The following is a 14,651-nucleotide window of genomic DNA, read 5'->3' as shown; positions in this document are numbered from 1 at the left end:
ACGTACAGTACCTGCTACCTCGAAATCGCCAATCAGCTATAATCATTATCAATAAGATCGCGAATATGCTTGATGAGCATTGATTTATTCATACGCAAGATTGCCTTTGATTGATAAATTTTGTTTGCAGTTCAGTCTGAGCATCGGTAAATAATTACAAGGAAATTGATTTACTTCGAATGATTTTGGTTTGGAGGAATTGTTACTCTTGCTTAACCAGTACGCGTCATTAAGGCAGTAAACGAATCGCAGGTATGCGGTGGAACAATAAGTAGATAATTCTAGACATCGGAATTCCGCGTCGATAAACGCTGAAGAGATTAATCGGAAATTGACTCGCAAAGTTCCGACTAAATCCCGGGCTGTCTTTAGCCATGCAATAATTACGCAGATCAATTATCATAATTAATGGGGAATTCTCGTGGTTATAAGTTATGCCACCGAGCGGACGCGGTCGGTCCCTGGAGAAGTATGGGTTGGCGTTTATATCCAGAGGAGCCATGAATCTCTATTGATCATTCCTCCGGATTTTTGCCCATTAATTAATTGATGCTGTATTAATCGGACGATTATGCAGTCAGCGGTCGTTGCTCGGCGGCCTGCATCTCGGTAGGCAATTATTCGAGGGCGGTGTATCAAAGTGAACGATAACGATACGATAAACGAATACCCCACAAACTCTGCACCTCTCTTCACCCCAAGCCCGTCGAGTTTGCGAGTCGAATACCGGCGATCGGTGATCAATGCGACCGATAATTAGGCGCTTCGCGACTCGTAAAAACCGTGAAATTAGCAGCTGTCTGCCGATGCGAATCATAACTCGGCATTATTGTCGAGTCCGTACCTTACAGGGAAAAACGTGAAAGAGTTCAAATCTGAATCACACGGCGAAGGACGAATTATTGCATGCAGCGAACCGTTAAAGGGAAGACAGCTACCAAATTTCTCCCTTCTATCATTTCTCGAGAGAAGATCTGCTGGCACCTCCTCACGCGTAACATCTGCACAACTACCCACGACGGTGGTATTCAGCAGCAAAACTTTCTTCTGGCTGGGCGCGGCTTCGGATCGTTCATAACTTTATAACGCTGACCTGGGTTCCGATCGTTTAAAATGATTTATTACAAAAGTAAGTCGAGGATGCGTCGAGCTTACGCACGATAAATATAAACACGTGACGCAGGGGGCGCCCAGCTATTTGCCAACTTATCATAATCAGTGGTTTAATAAGTTGGTAATGGCTATTGAGGGTACAATATTTTGCGAGGCTTGGCGACCGTCTGAAGGCAGGAGCTTAATGTCCCTGCCAATATTTATGATACTGATCCTTTTCAAGCCGTTATATATACTCATGTATTTCGACGAATCTTTATACTGGTGCAAAGCAACGTCAAAACTGGTTAACCTCTTAGTCCTGAGACTCGTGTGAATCATGTCAAAGAAACGAAATTGGGCAATGTATCATTCGAATTCGATGAAGATTACAAAATCACAAAAGTTGATCTATAAATTAAAAAAAAAAAAAAGAACAGTATCTCTTGTCCTTTTTCACTTCCAAACTTCTAAAACAACTCTTCCATCTAATCTGAATCGAGTCTGAATTTAGTCTAATTGAATGGCATCCATGCATGTCATGTACCTCCCTACGTTACATTCACTCCGTACAAGAAAGATGGCGGCATGATTGATCCAACGTAAAAATCGTGCCAAAATACTTTCCGTTGATCCCGATATGTTCGTGCGTGGTCTGCACCGTGAGAATCTGTAAAACATCTCTGCGCTCTGTTTGATGCCTTTATTCAACAGATTATTTGCATATCAGTCAAGAGTAAGTATGTGTCGGGGTTTCAGCAGATGTTTAGTAAAAGCACCGTCGAGCCGTCAGTCGTCCAAGCCGCGTTCTGTTAACGAGCCGACCCCACGCTTGCCCGTCGTGGTCGTTGCGATGTTAACTTTGCATATTACGGATCACCCCTGCACTCCACTGTTAATGCAGTTTTATCTCCAAGTTTATTCATATTTCATCTGTTGCTTTTCCTTTTTTTCGTTGCACCTGAATATACGCGTACAATTTTTACAGAACAGATCTGTTACTAAGCGTTTCACCGACCTCGTGCCCTCGCTACGATCATTGCTCACCGTTAATTATATTCACTGAAAGTTCCAGTCTTCTATATGCCGCTGTAAATAATTCACTTTTACTCTCGTAAGGCAATTTGAGCATGCTCCAGGCGCCTAGTATGTACATTAATTTATTGATGTTAATGTGATCAAGACGACAGCGCATCGTTTCAGCATTAAATATGAGCGGTTCATAAAAAAGAAAAAAAAAAAAACTGAAATAAAAAAATTAACCCTTTCCTAGGCCACAGAATTTGTACGCTAACTCTGCAATTTGCTTACGCAATTAAATTGCCTACCTCCTTTTACCGAAACTGCTGCAGTTGCCATGATTGATAGACTGCATGCACCACGCAACCAGATTTTTACATCGGTACCGAAAACAGGTGGTTCCTATCATCATTCGACGATACTCCGAATCGAGACAAATTAACACATGGGTGCCGATCCCGCGAATAATATCTTGTTTATTCGCCACTCTTGCGATTGCACACACATCAATACTCATCATGCTATTATCATTTTATCGCAGGGTTCTCGGACCTAGAATTTAAAACATTTTACGACACATCCTTGTCAGTCATTAACCCATAATTTTTTATTATTTTTGTTCTAGGTAAGCGGCCGTTTCAACCGAGTTCTTCGCCTAGGCTACTCGCTATCGGTGAGTCATGTGGTTTATGGGCGCGACCCTAAGTACCTGTCAGCTGCACAGAGCAAAATAATTGTCATCATGCATTCCGTTTAGGAAATTTCCATATCCACTGCGTGAAAAATGAAAAATTTCCTAACCCCATGTAGAATTCCAACGCACGCATGTCACGCGCGCAAGTCAGTCCTCAACGCGCGGATGGTCGGAATTGAGGGCCGGCATCGTTTCTAAGACTCCAATTTCCCCGTGACTGTAGATGAAATCGTAGCTCTCGAATTGCGGTCGACTTTGCTTCCCTATGGGCTACGTTGCCGGTACCGTTGCCTCCCACGGCTGCGACGGTTTCCCATATGCGCAACGACCCCGTGTCGTCTACTTATACCTTCTAATTCGTATCTATTTGTCCGATCGGCGAAAAGTACGCAGATCCGTGCGACCCACGTTGCCATAGCGCAACGAGCCTTATTTAGATGGTGGAACAGTTCTGCGTATGAGCGTTATTCCTGTGGTGTCCGGTCTTAATTGATACCGATTTCGATCAAAAAATTCCGCGCGCAATTGGCCAGCTGTGCATGGTCGCAAAGAAAGGAAACGGTGGGGTACTGGTGACAGTTTTGCACGATAATTACGTAGAGGACGAAGAACTACCGTTGATGAAATGCTTCGCCATCGTTCGGTCTCTGACCACTTTTCATTCTAAACTGTGGTAAGGATTCAAGTAGGTGTTTGAGCAAGAGCAATTCGAATCAGACGTAACGACACAATTAACCTCTCGTCAACGTGGGCGAACTGATAACAATGCGGGACCTACCGGGAATTGCACGCGAACGGTGGAGTAGAAAGGCTCTGGATGAAACAGCACTCGATTCGGAGTATGCCGAGAGATACTGACCTTACTCAACTTATACATCTTGCATAGACTCCGTGAGCGTGAGACGATTTTATGAATATTTTAGACCAGTCGACGCGACGGATTGACCAAGCAGCAAACTGCAGAGTGCCGATCTCCATTTGTAGAAAGTACGCGAGATTACCGGTAAACGATCATCAGTTTAATTGCTTCGGGGTTATTGCACCACGCCGACTGCTCAAATTATGTTTCGTGATATTTTGAAAAAGTTCAACCAACGGTTGTAGTTAATCGTCTTACCGGTGTGCCTGATCTCATGGGAAGAAAGCGAACATATAATCGTGTCCGCACGTTACGCTCACAGAACATGATTAAGCTTCGCAGGCGCTTTGTAAGTCCAGGAAAATGTTTTTTTTTTTTATTTTATTTTTTTTTTATCATTCAGAGGATAGGATGTTGAAAACTGACAAGATATTTTTTCTGATCGCGATAAACGCAAGGCTAACAAATAACCGCTGCAATTAAGTTGTTATCGCTGTGGCAAATCTCCCTTCATACCTGGCGGATCCGCGAAGTGATCGTAAATAAATTTTCCAGCTTACCGAAGTCCTTTGAATTTCAGTGTAAATGCAAAATCGTGGTTAATTTATGTTGGCAAGGTACACGCCTGGTACTAGGAGCCCCGCGGTGCACTTACAACGACTTCATAACCCGGCCTCTCGCTCTTGCAAAGTCCCGCCGACCTCGGGTCCAAGTTTTCGCTAAGAACTCAGTTATCACTTCACGGTGAACCTCTACTTTGCTTGTTCACCACTCGCAAGTTATTCTCGGTGATATATTCCTCGTTCTACATCACCAGTCGCACAATGGAACGTACCATCCCTTGACAAAACACCGAGTTAGCCAGTATATGGGACGGAAAGATCAACGGAATGATTTCATGCTTAATGCGTCCGTGCGAATTTGTTGCAACCAATGAAATGACAAATCTTGTACGAGAAGCATAATTGTGTTTGGGACTTTTTTGCGGACAATCTACTTGACACCCGACAGTTTATTTATGATCTTATCTTCCACCTTCTCAACCTCCGCAGTTAATTGATATCTGCTACCCGACGTGCCCCTAAAATGGAAGGTGCGCTTGACCCCTAAAAAATGCCTATCCAATTACGCAAGACCATACCTACTTGTGTCTTACCGGCTAATTCCGCACGTTGCGTACGTGTAACAGACAGTTGAAAATTGATGTGAAACAGTAATAGCTGAACTCTGAAGAAGCAAGAAAGTGGTGCGGAGGGCGGTGGAGCCTTGGCTCATGGACGAAACGGAATTCAATTCCCATATGGAGTCTTGAGTCCATAACTTTATATAGACGGGTAATACAAATTCAACTTAACCGGCGCTCATGCCCCCATCTTAATCTCTAAGAAGGCCTCGTATACCATCCAATCGTATAATTAATGCCTGAGCATTAATTCACACCGCCTGACTGATTTCTGATGCTCATCAGCGTACGAGCACACCTGAAGGGTTCACCGGGTTCAGCTCGCCTCGCCCGACGAGTAAAAAGTTGTCTAAATCACGTACAAGCCGAGCAGGCAAGCGCCTTTCCGTACGCACGTACATACCTACCACGGCTGAAACGTTGCACACGTACGACTCACCATCCGTGTGCGAGCTGCTCGGCTCTACGTGGACATACCTAGGTTTGGTTCACGTATGGACGGGACATGCGCGAATGGTACTGGTGCGATGCTGTTTGCTCGCGCAGACAAGGTTCAACCCGTTCTTGAAGGAGTTCTCGAAGTTGGTTAAGGCGCGGAGAAATTAATAGCCTGGTATTAATTCTCACTGATTCCCCCGGACGAAATGACTGGTTGCTTGATTTCATCAATCTACGATAGTAATAACACACAGCCGGATCATATCGACGCACGGCGTGTCCATAAGCGTACGAAGCTGTAGTAAGTATCATCTCGGATTACCGGGGCAAAGTTGGGCTCGGGCTTCCACCTTGTGGTCGTAAGACGACTCTCCTCTTCGCTGACCATGAAATCTTACCGCGCCTTCGTAAATCACCGATTTGGTCGGCTGCGGGGTCGAAACGGATCTCGATCGGTCAATCTTGCACGGCATTTTTATACGCGACGTATGTGGAGCCGCAGAGCCCCAGAGGTACACCTCCTTCGCATTGCCGTCCGACTTTGATGTAGCTAACTCGTCGACGACAGTGGATGCATAATTCACCTTGCGTACCGCTCCGACGCGACGTCGAGGTTCATTTTCAAATTGAAGAAACTGCCGGCTATATACTCGCTGGGCTTGTACAATTTACTGCGTAGAGCCTGCAACTATTGTCTTCAATGTCGACTTATCAATCTGCCTATCAGACGTCACGCCGATGCGCCCAGGCGGCTGACGCGCATCAAGCCCTTCGGCTCGAAGAACTGAGGCCAAGTGTCTGTAAAGACTGATGCGCTCCTCACCGTCGACGTGGCCTCGACGCGACGTGGCGCTCGAAAACCTTTTCTCTTTCATGCTACTCCAGCGCCTCCCCTGCGCCGGCTCTTATTTTCATTCCCTTCTCCTTCGTGATCCAGGGGGCAAGAACTGTCCTCGGTACAAAGACGCGTCGCCGATGTTCTGCATGCGGTGGATAATGGAATAGATCGCAGCTGGCGATTTATCGCGACAATTTCCATGTCCTCCGCGCTCTTCTCATCCCCCGTCTGGGGCTTCGGAGCAGGAGCTGAAGAAAAACTGCACTTGTGACCAAAGGCTCGCCTGAAATACGTCAACAAGAACAAACGGACAGCGATACATTTGAAAGTGCCAACTGTTCCAGCAGAGGTTAGGCGAATAGTCGTCCGCGTGCTCCCGGGGTCGCGATCCTCGTGCAACCTATAACGACGTCCTTAGGAATCGAAGATGCTACCACCTCGTAAATTACAGCTGACTCTCGACCGGGTTTCTTGGGCTACATTTCGTTACGTTTCACCTACGGGTACGGAATACCTCAGGTGCGCAGAAAACAACCGATCGATCACGCCTCCCCAATACCTAAGCCTTGCATAAGTGAATTAATTGAGACGAAGCACGCTACCGTTTTTTTCATTTTTAAAGGTAAACATTTATGCCCGAGTCACATAAAATTTCGATCGATGCGCTTGCAGGGTGAAATAAAATGACTCATTTTTTTTCAATTCACGTAGTTGAAGTTTCTTCCTCAATGTGGCTAATTCTAAATACAAATGTGTGAGAATTTTGCATGTGAATGAACACACTTAGTGATTATTAAAAAGGCCATCAGTTTCGGAATCCTACAACTTTCTTATATTCTCGTGAAGAAACGATTGATCTCTTTATATCTTTTTCTGTCTTCATAGCTCACCCCTATCCAGTCTTAACTGGTACCCAGCGCGTCCGAGTTAATCTCACAAAATAATGATCACGGCTAAATTCAATTAGTCTCAGTCAAAGCACGCCGATAAGCTCCGGCGGAGATTGAATCGGTACAAATGAAGCTCATCTCCGCAAGGTAAACACAAATCTATAGTTCGACAGTCGGTAATAAACCTCGTCCTGCGGAGCCTTCTCCTGTGTGATAAACCAGGTATTAGAGATGATTTCTGTTTGATTTTAATTAACATCAATTTGCATAATAGCTCAGCCGAGCTCAGCCCTAAACGCGATAGACTATCTTCCTCGCCCAACAGTCCGGGGTTACATCATCAATAGCCAACGCTTACGCGAGGAGCTGCTTGCGACTAGCTCAACTTTTTCTTGGCGGACTGCTTTACGACTTGCGTCTTACTTCTTACGCTCTACCGGTCGGCGGTACTCGCGACGCTCACTATCGTCCGACTGCCAACCGCGTCAACGTGACTCCATCATCATGTGCCTTGGCGAGCCTTCGGGTTGCTCCTTTCTAATTACAAATTAGTTTAACCAACAATAAGATAGCGGCATCCTTGCAGCTAGAAGGCATCTGACGCGTAATTGCGTGGAGTGGGCGTTGCAGTTATAGGCAGTGATTTATTCCCTCTTATCGTCGGGCAGTTAACTATAATCATGAGGATTGTCGTCTGGATTTTGTATCGAAGAGCAGCAAATCGGCGATGGAAATGTTAACGAAACACTTGCAGCGGGTGTTTTGCGAAAACTGGAACTCGACAGAAGTCGTGGTAATAAATTTTCGCATGGATTCACTTTGCATTTGCATTCAAGACGCGCGGCAGCTGCCACACGTGGTGTACAGACTCGCTGAGTTCTGGGTTCTATGGTCTCTGATTTCGCAAGGAATCTAGAGCTAGAACCTCACTCGGCTCCGTGGTCTGAAGCTACTAGGATACTTTCAAATCCGAGCCGTGAGAATTTGCAGAATGCGCTCGGATATTGATGCCAGGCCATTACACATTTGGCAGGATTGATAGATGAGAGTAGACTCGTGAATATGCATGACCCAACCTGCAGGCGGCCCCTGCTTACTGGATTTACTTCGAAGTTTGGCATGCTCCCGTTCTACACGGAATGTCATCATAGACTCGCCGCTTCACTCCTTCATCGATCTCGCCCCAGGAATCAAGTCGTCATAGTCTGGCGCGCGATCCTTCATCACCTTCACCAGTTCTTTCGAAAACCAGATTCTTCACAATCCAGCAAAGTCTCTGCAAAGAATAATCTATTGCAGTCAGCTTTCTCGATATCGCTCTACACTGGCTTAACCACCTTTCATCCCTATTATTTCTACATCATCCTACAGTCACCCGCGGGACGTACAAACTTGATACCCCAAAAATGTGCAACATAAACCGGCGAAGGACAGCAGAAGTCTTGCCGCTTCCTTGAGCTCGAGGCTACCGACTTATACTGGCTTAATCATCTTCAAGGCTTCTCCGGTTTGCTCACTCGGACCATCCGTAGAAAAATGAAAAAGGAATATATGGCAGATTACGTTCCGTGATTTCCACCTCCGATTTTTTTTCATCAAGTAATTTTTTTTACTCAACTGACGATTCTGTCTGGTTTCTATGAACCTATAATCCTGCTATGCGACGAACCACAAAATGTAAAACAAGAGTAATTGCAATCAAGCTTACAGGACGAGCTGCACTTTCATGAGTCATCGAAATATCACATATCAAAGATTCAAATTTTTGGCTTATCTCATCTCAACCAAAGTAACATCGTACTTGTTGGTGAACTTCAAATGAGACCTGATTGCCCAGTATCATTGGTATTGTTAGCAGGTAGCGTGTCTTCTCAAATTCTCGTGGTTTCAAGCCCTGTGGCAAGTTGGCTACGCGGCATTCACACTGTCACAATTTCATAGAAAACACCCCGGCAATGTTGGCCGCAGCTTCGCTGACGCGACGGCTAGAATTACACGAGACACGGATCGTGGGAACACCGTCCGTCATGCAACGGACTGCGTAATAAGTAATAGGTAATAGGTAATAAGCATTTGGATAATGGGGCCATTGTTGCCCTTTAAAAGAGATCGCAGGCCGGTAAGACTGTCCCCCGAACGTCGAGTGACGAAAGGATCATTATATGAATGTCAATAATATCACGGGGGGTCGAGTCTTTCCGTGTTATTCTTTTCATTGTTTTCCAATCTACCACATTCTGGATGCAGCGTGTGAAGCTGTATACTTTGGAAGCTATGTGCATTCATGATTTCCTATATCACCATCTGTAGAAGTATGTAGGCTGTTTTCAAATTCGAATCCAATCTGTGCAGGAATCTTATATTGCTGATCGGTTCACAAAGCGCTATAGCATTATTTGAGTACGTACAGTATCTTTGTACGAATCAATGGGATAACTGAACAAATTCTTCATGTCGCTTAGCAGCGTGCACGTGTCTGCCAGGCGTAGGTATAAGCTGCGCGTAACAGAGTTTGAAAAATCTATAGATAGAAACCCAGCCTCGCGGAAAGTATCTTTCAACTCGTGATTGAATTGACTTCGTCCGCGTCTTGGATGCGAGAGGTTCACGTTCTACGCCAAGTCTACTTAGCCTGCCTTTTATAGAAATAAGCTAAAATATTCCGTTGGAAACAAGCAACGCCGCAGCCTTGAACAAAACGTTCTTGTGCAACAGTATCGGGTTGGCATTCTGCAGCTGTTACATTGTTTCGTAGTTGTACCAACGTTTTCGCCAATTAGCCGAAAAAATTTCGATCAACCTCGATGCGGAATTTAATAATTGCTCGGAAAATTTATCGAACCAACGAACTGTCACAAACGAATTTCGGTCATGTTAATATATTTTTAATTGTACCGAGCAGCTCCATTGCCAGTGACACCATTCGTGACGGATTGCCGAGCCTGTGAACAGTTGCCGCAATCATACAGGCGCGGTTTCTTATTTTTAAATATTTTTTTCGCAATATTAGAGATAAAATTATTCATAGCGGTAGTTGTCCGAAGAACAGTTCGGATTTTAATGCTAGTTTTAATTGCAAACGCTACATCATTAACATACATTCAGTTAGCTCAAACCACGTAAAAATGGGGTTGGCAGGTCAATTTAGTAACACAACACCGAAAGGCATTGATACAGAATTTACCATTCTCTGACCGTTATCAACAACGCATATTGACGAGTTGAGGTTATTAGCATTTGCCGCTCGGAGGATAATTAATTAAACCACTCGAAAGCTGCACGCTGGCTTACCGTATTTAACCAACTCTGCAGAAGACATGAACGGCAACGCCCCTGCCTAAGATCTGCAACAACTGACAGCCCGCATTCAGATCGACATGAGTGGACATGAAAATGGTACATGCATGCGTTCCCAAATGATCAGGTAAGTTGAAAAGATCCTCCAGACCTTGTGAAGGTCTAACGTAATCTTTGCCAAGCTAAGATAGCAATAATCACGAGTAAAAATTTTCCGAATAACATGCGAATTGAAGAAATGAAAAAAGAATATCATACCCGTAACGTGTAGCATCCGTCATTGAATTTGACAGCAATATTCAGCTCGTGTACATATTCAGACAATTATTTCTCGGCTCGTTGAAAACACGTACGTAGTATAACCTATGTGAGCAGAAATATAAAATCCTACGCAGGCATGTTCCATGGAAGGGGTCAATACAGGTAGTGCTGTAAAGAAAGACCGGGAGAAGTTACTGCAACCAACAATGTGAAAACTTGTTTGCGTTCCTAAGACGATGACGCCTTGCGTCGCCGCCTGTCTGATTGTGAGGGTCGCGCGGACGTTTGAGAAAATAAATTTCTGAAAAATATTCCGAGTTGTACATACGCTTCGAATAAGAGATTTATTTGCAAAATCAGACATTCATCCGTGTACGCGACGTGTAACAGTATGAGCCTGGGGCCTTTCAGGGCGGGCAGCTAGCCGATGTCGTTGGTGGCAGACTATCACTAGCTGACTATCGTAAATATTTAATGGCGTCTGCTAAGCGAGGCTATAGGCATCGCGCGTTATATGCTAAAGACGTACGGTTTAAATGTTGACGTCATTCGTGGCTGGCTTGAGAGGCGTTGGCTCTCGATTCATGCTCGGGGGCGAATCATGGATATATTTTCTTCGAAAAGTTGACGACTTACCGAAATTCCAACTAGAATTATGTATTATCGTACAAATATATCATCACTGTGGCGAAAATACGGTTACTGCAAAATTGTTACACATGCCGGTTCATGTAAAAATTATCGCGGTGAACCAAAACGTTTGATAAGTGGAAACGAAAAGTTCCTTCTTCCGTCAACACTCTACAACTATAATTCATTCGCAGTGAGCTGCGGTTAGCCTTGGTCTGGAATAGGACAAAGCAATCTACCTAATTACACAATGGACCCTGTATTTGCAATAATACGGATCACTTTGACTATGGATTCATTATACTCAACTCAACTTAATAGCTACAACGCTTAGTTTTACAACCAATGGCGCATTAACTTTCTGTTCGCAAGGGAAAAATAAACGATCGATGCTGTTATGCATATCAGGCTGCACCCTTGTGGAAGCGTAATCTTAAATTAACGAATTCCACACGTCAGACGGTGAGCAACCGAGAGGTACATCTCCAGAGGCGATGCAGCATCCGTTTAACATAAGTTAGCTGCACGCGCGCACCCGCGCGCACTGCATCGCCAATCAATCGTCTGTATGTTCAGATGTGGCCACATAGCTTATGGGTTTTCCATTTTTAGAGATCTCCGCCAGCGTCCGCCATCACACTAACAAATAATGCGCACAGAGTTGTCTCTGCAGTGTTGGAAATTTGGGTGTAAAGTTCTCACTATTTTCCCTCTCTAGTTATTCGACAGTTGATTTTTACTAACCTAGAGTACTGAAGTAGCCAACAATTTATTCGGACATACTAAATTCACGATGGCCGCTGGTCATTACCGCCGCAATCAGAGTGAACCTTGACTGAGCAAACACTGCTAGCACGAGAGTATGAGGATTTATTGGCGTCGATCGAGTTATAGGAATCGCAGAGAACGCTATTTAGCGGTAATACATCAACGTGTATCGAGGACGCTGACAGGTGAAGTACGTATCTGGACGAATTTCGCATGCCTGATTCGAATGTCTGCCAGTAAGATTCAGCCGAGGACATGTCGTTGTCGGATCAATCTCCGCGATTTATCACAAGAAGAGACAAACGAGTTACCACCGCGTTTCTTCTTCAACTCCACAAATGCTAAAACCCCGAGTGGGCAGTGTTCGTCAAGAGAGTAATGTATTCATTGGATCGAAAAATCGAAATTGGCCACCTTTCAACAAGCCACTGACATTTTCGGACGAATTTTGGTGCTATCGTTTGAAAATATAAATGTACGCTATCCAATCGCAGACTAGATACTACCGACACTATGCCAAAATGTAGATTCTTCGTTGCGAAAGCCTCGCCTCGTGATGTAATAATGGAAAAGAAGAAACTGTATCCAAACCTTTTAACTCGCAGCATGAAACCAGGTGAACCTAGAATTAACCTATAATCAAAAATCCCCTTCAGGCACCATGTGTTTTTCTTGATCGACCCCCACGCTGGGTCTAAAACGTGTCCGCATTGAAGCTGCGCTACAGCTTGTGCCACGGATACGTAGAGAGAAAAAATCGTGCAGAGACTGGCTGCGTGCACCTTCACTACCCTCTCGATGGACCAGTGAAAAAGAGACTGCGAGAGGAGGCGGGACAGTTCAAATTGCCCATTTGCAATAAGATCTGATCATTATATTCGCCTCGTAAAAGTATAAATTATATTATCGATCCGTATAATTATCAACATACGCACTCGCTCCGACGGACATCGACAAGGCTGATCCGCGTCTCTCCAAACTTTGGCGTCTCGACGTCCGCTATCGAGTCGAATTGAATAATTATGCCAACGATACACAGAGCGCCGTTGCTCCCTGAGACTAGAAGGAAACGCGTAGGGTGTTATTCAAGAAACCGATATTGTATGTAAATATAGATATTTGGCATTTTATCCCTAATTAGAAAAAAAATTCAATCAACAAAATATGAATAGCGAATGATTGGATTTATTTAATCTTTCCGTAATATTTAATTTCTCCACTCAATCTCCTGAAACCGTTAGAAAAGGTGTCTCGAGATATGCTGAACGATAAATCGTTTTGGTAATCGCTTCACAATTTTATGTGTTGTTTAGATTGTGCATAATCTAATCTAATGAGAGGCTATATCAAACACGTTTTACAGAGGTCGAAGAAGAGATTAAGCTTTGTCAAATGTCTTGATACGTGGCAATTGAGAACCAGTGTCAAAAAAATTGGGACTTTCGATTGTGCGAAGAGAAGGGGTTAGTATTTTGGAAACCGGTCCTTTTTCAGATCGACTTATCATCCGGAACCACATTAAGGACCTTGCCAAAAGCCCCCGATACTCAATATGACCAGTGACAAGGGAAGGACAGACACACGTGGTTATTGCCGATTCAAGAATGATTTACGAGTGAGACGTTTGCCTATAGAGAGCGCACCGTGCAACTTTCATAACCTTCAGCAATATTTATGAATAGTTGTTTAAGTCGCACTCGGAACACCCTGGTGTCGATCGTAAAATGTACTCGCTCGGTCAGCGAGCGCGTGGCCCGAGAGCCCACGTACATCTATGGAGACGGGGCTGCAAAGAAAGCAACTCGATATTACATGCCCGGCTGACACTCGCGCCCACGCCTTGCCGAGGAGCCGAAGAAGAAGAAGGAGAAGAAGTACCATTCGAGGATTCATCGAGAAGGCCGCGACTAGCTCTCGTTCGCACACTAATCTTCGAGGTAATGTATTCGCGGTGGAAGATATAGGGCGATTGGTCAGCGCTATAGCGGCACTGGGAACTCGAAGAGGCCAGGGGTCGTAGACCAAGGTCAGGGGGAATTATTGCTACCCCTGTGATTTGTTGGCCCAGCCGCAGCTGGACGATGTCTTCCTTTCCAGGTGATTTAGGTAATATTCGTGAGCCAAACGGGCTGCAACATACAGGAGACCGCGTGAAAGACCCATCGAGACGGGAGGTATTAACACCCGGGAGATTTACCACTCTGAGAAAGTACTCTGCACACTTTTCTGCATCACGTTCAACGACGGATGAGCACGTTATTGCGCGCTCTACGGAATGCTCGTCTTTTTCGCTTATCGCGGTACGAGTGCATGAGTTAATTAATTACCCTGCACCCATATTGCATGCCTCGTTAACCAAACGGAATAACTTCGTGGCACGCTTTCGTCTCCGTACTTACTATTACGCAACCTGACGATAATCCGTAAATGGCGTACGGTTGGAATGAAAATCCCAAGGTATACGCGCGTGGCAAATTCGTGCCTGAGAAACATCCGAGAGGTCGGTACCTACACCGTCGGTACGATCAGCTTCGGCTATTCTGTCGTACGCGCGGTTGGAGATAATTTTACGAGTGCGGTCTCCTCGCTCCTCTGTCTCAGTCCGTATAAACCGCCTATGAGGATTTCTGTCTTTGGTAATAGTAATGGACAGATGGAAATTGATGCCCATTAAGGAATGC

General features: G+C 44.8%; 1 protein-coding gene across 3 annotated transcripts in view; it reads left to right on the top strand.

Moving 5' to 3' along the window:
• Positions 1-14,651, top strand: part of LOC107220574 (mental retardation GTPase activating protein homolog 4) — a 259,594-nt gene that overhangs the window by 226,408 nt on the left and 18,535 nt on the right. For 2 of the 3 annotated variants that reach the window (XM_046738441.1, XM_046738440.1), the window contains exon 5: positions 2,738-2,785. The exons of the other annotated variant lie outside the window; for it this stretch is intronic. In XM_046738441.1, the coding sequence (XP_046594397.1) occupies positions 2,738-2,785 (48 nt within the window). The remainder of the gene's footprint in view (positions 1-2,737; positions 2,786-14,651) is intronic. 3 annotated transcript variants of the gene reach the window in all.

The sequence above is a fragment of the Neodiprion lecontei genome, chromosome 4, assembly GCF_021901455.1.
Source record: "Neodiprion lecontei isolate iyNeoLeco1 chromosome 4, iyNeoLeco1.1, whole genome shotgun sequence".
In the NCBI taxonomy this organism is placed as follows: domain Eukaryota; kingdom Metazoa; phylum Arthropoda; class Insecta; order Hymenoptera; family Diprionidae; genus Neodiprion; species Neodiprion lecontei.
This window is presented reverse-complemented; position numbering and strand designations above follow the sequence as displayed.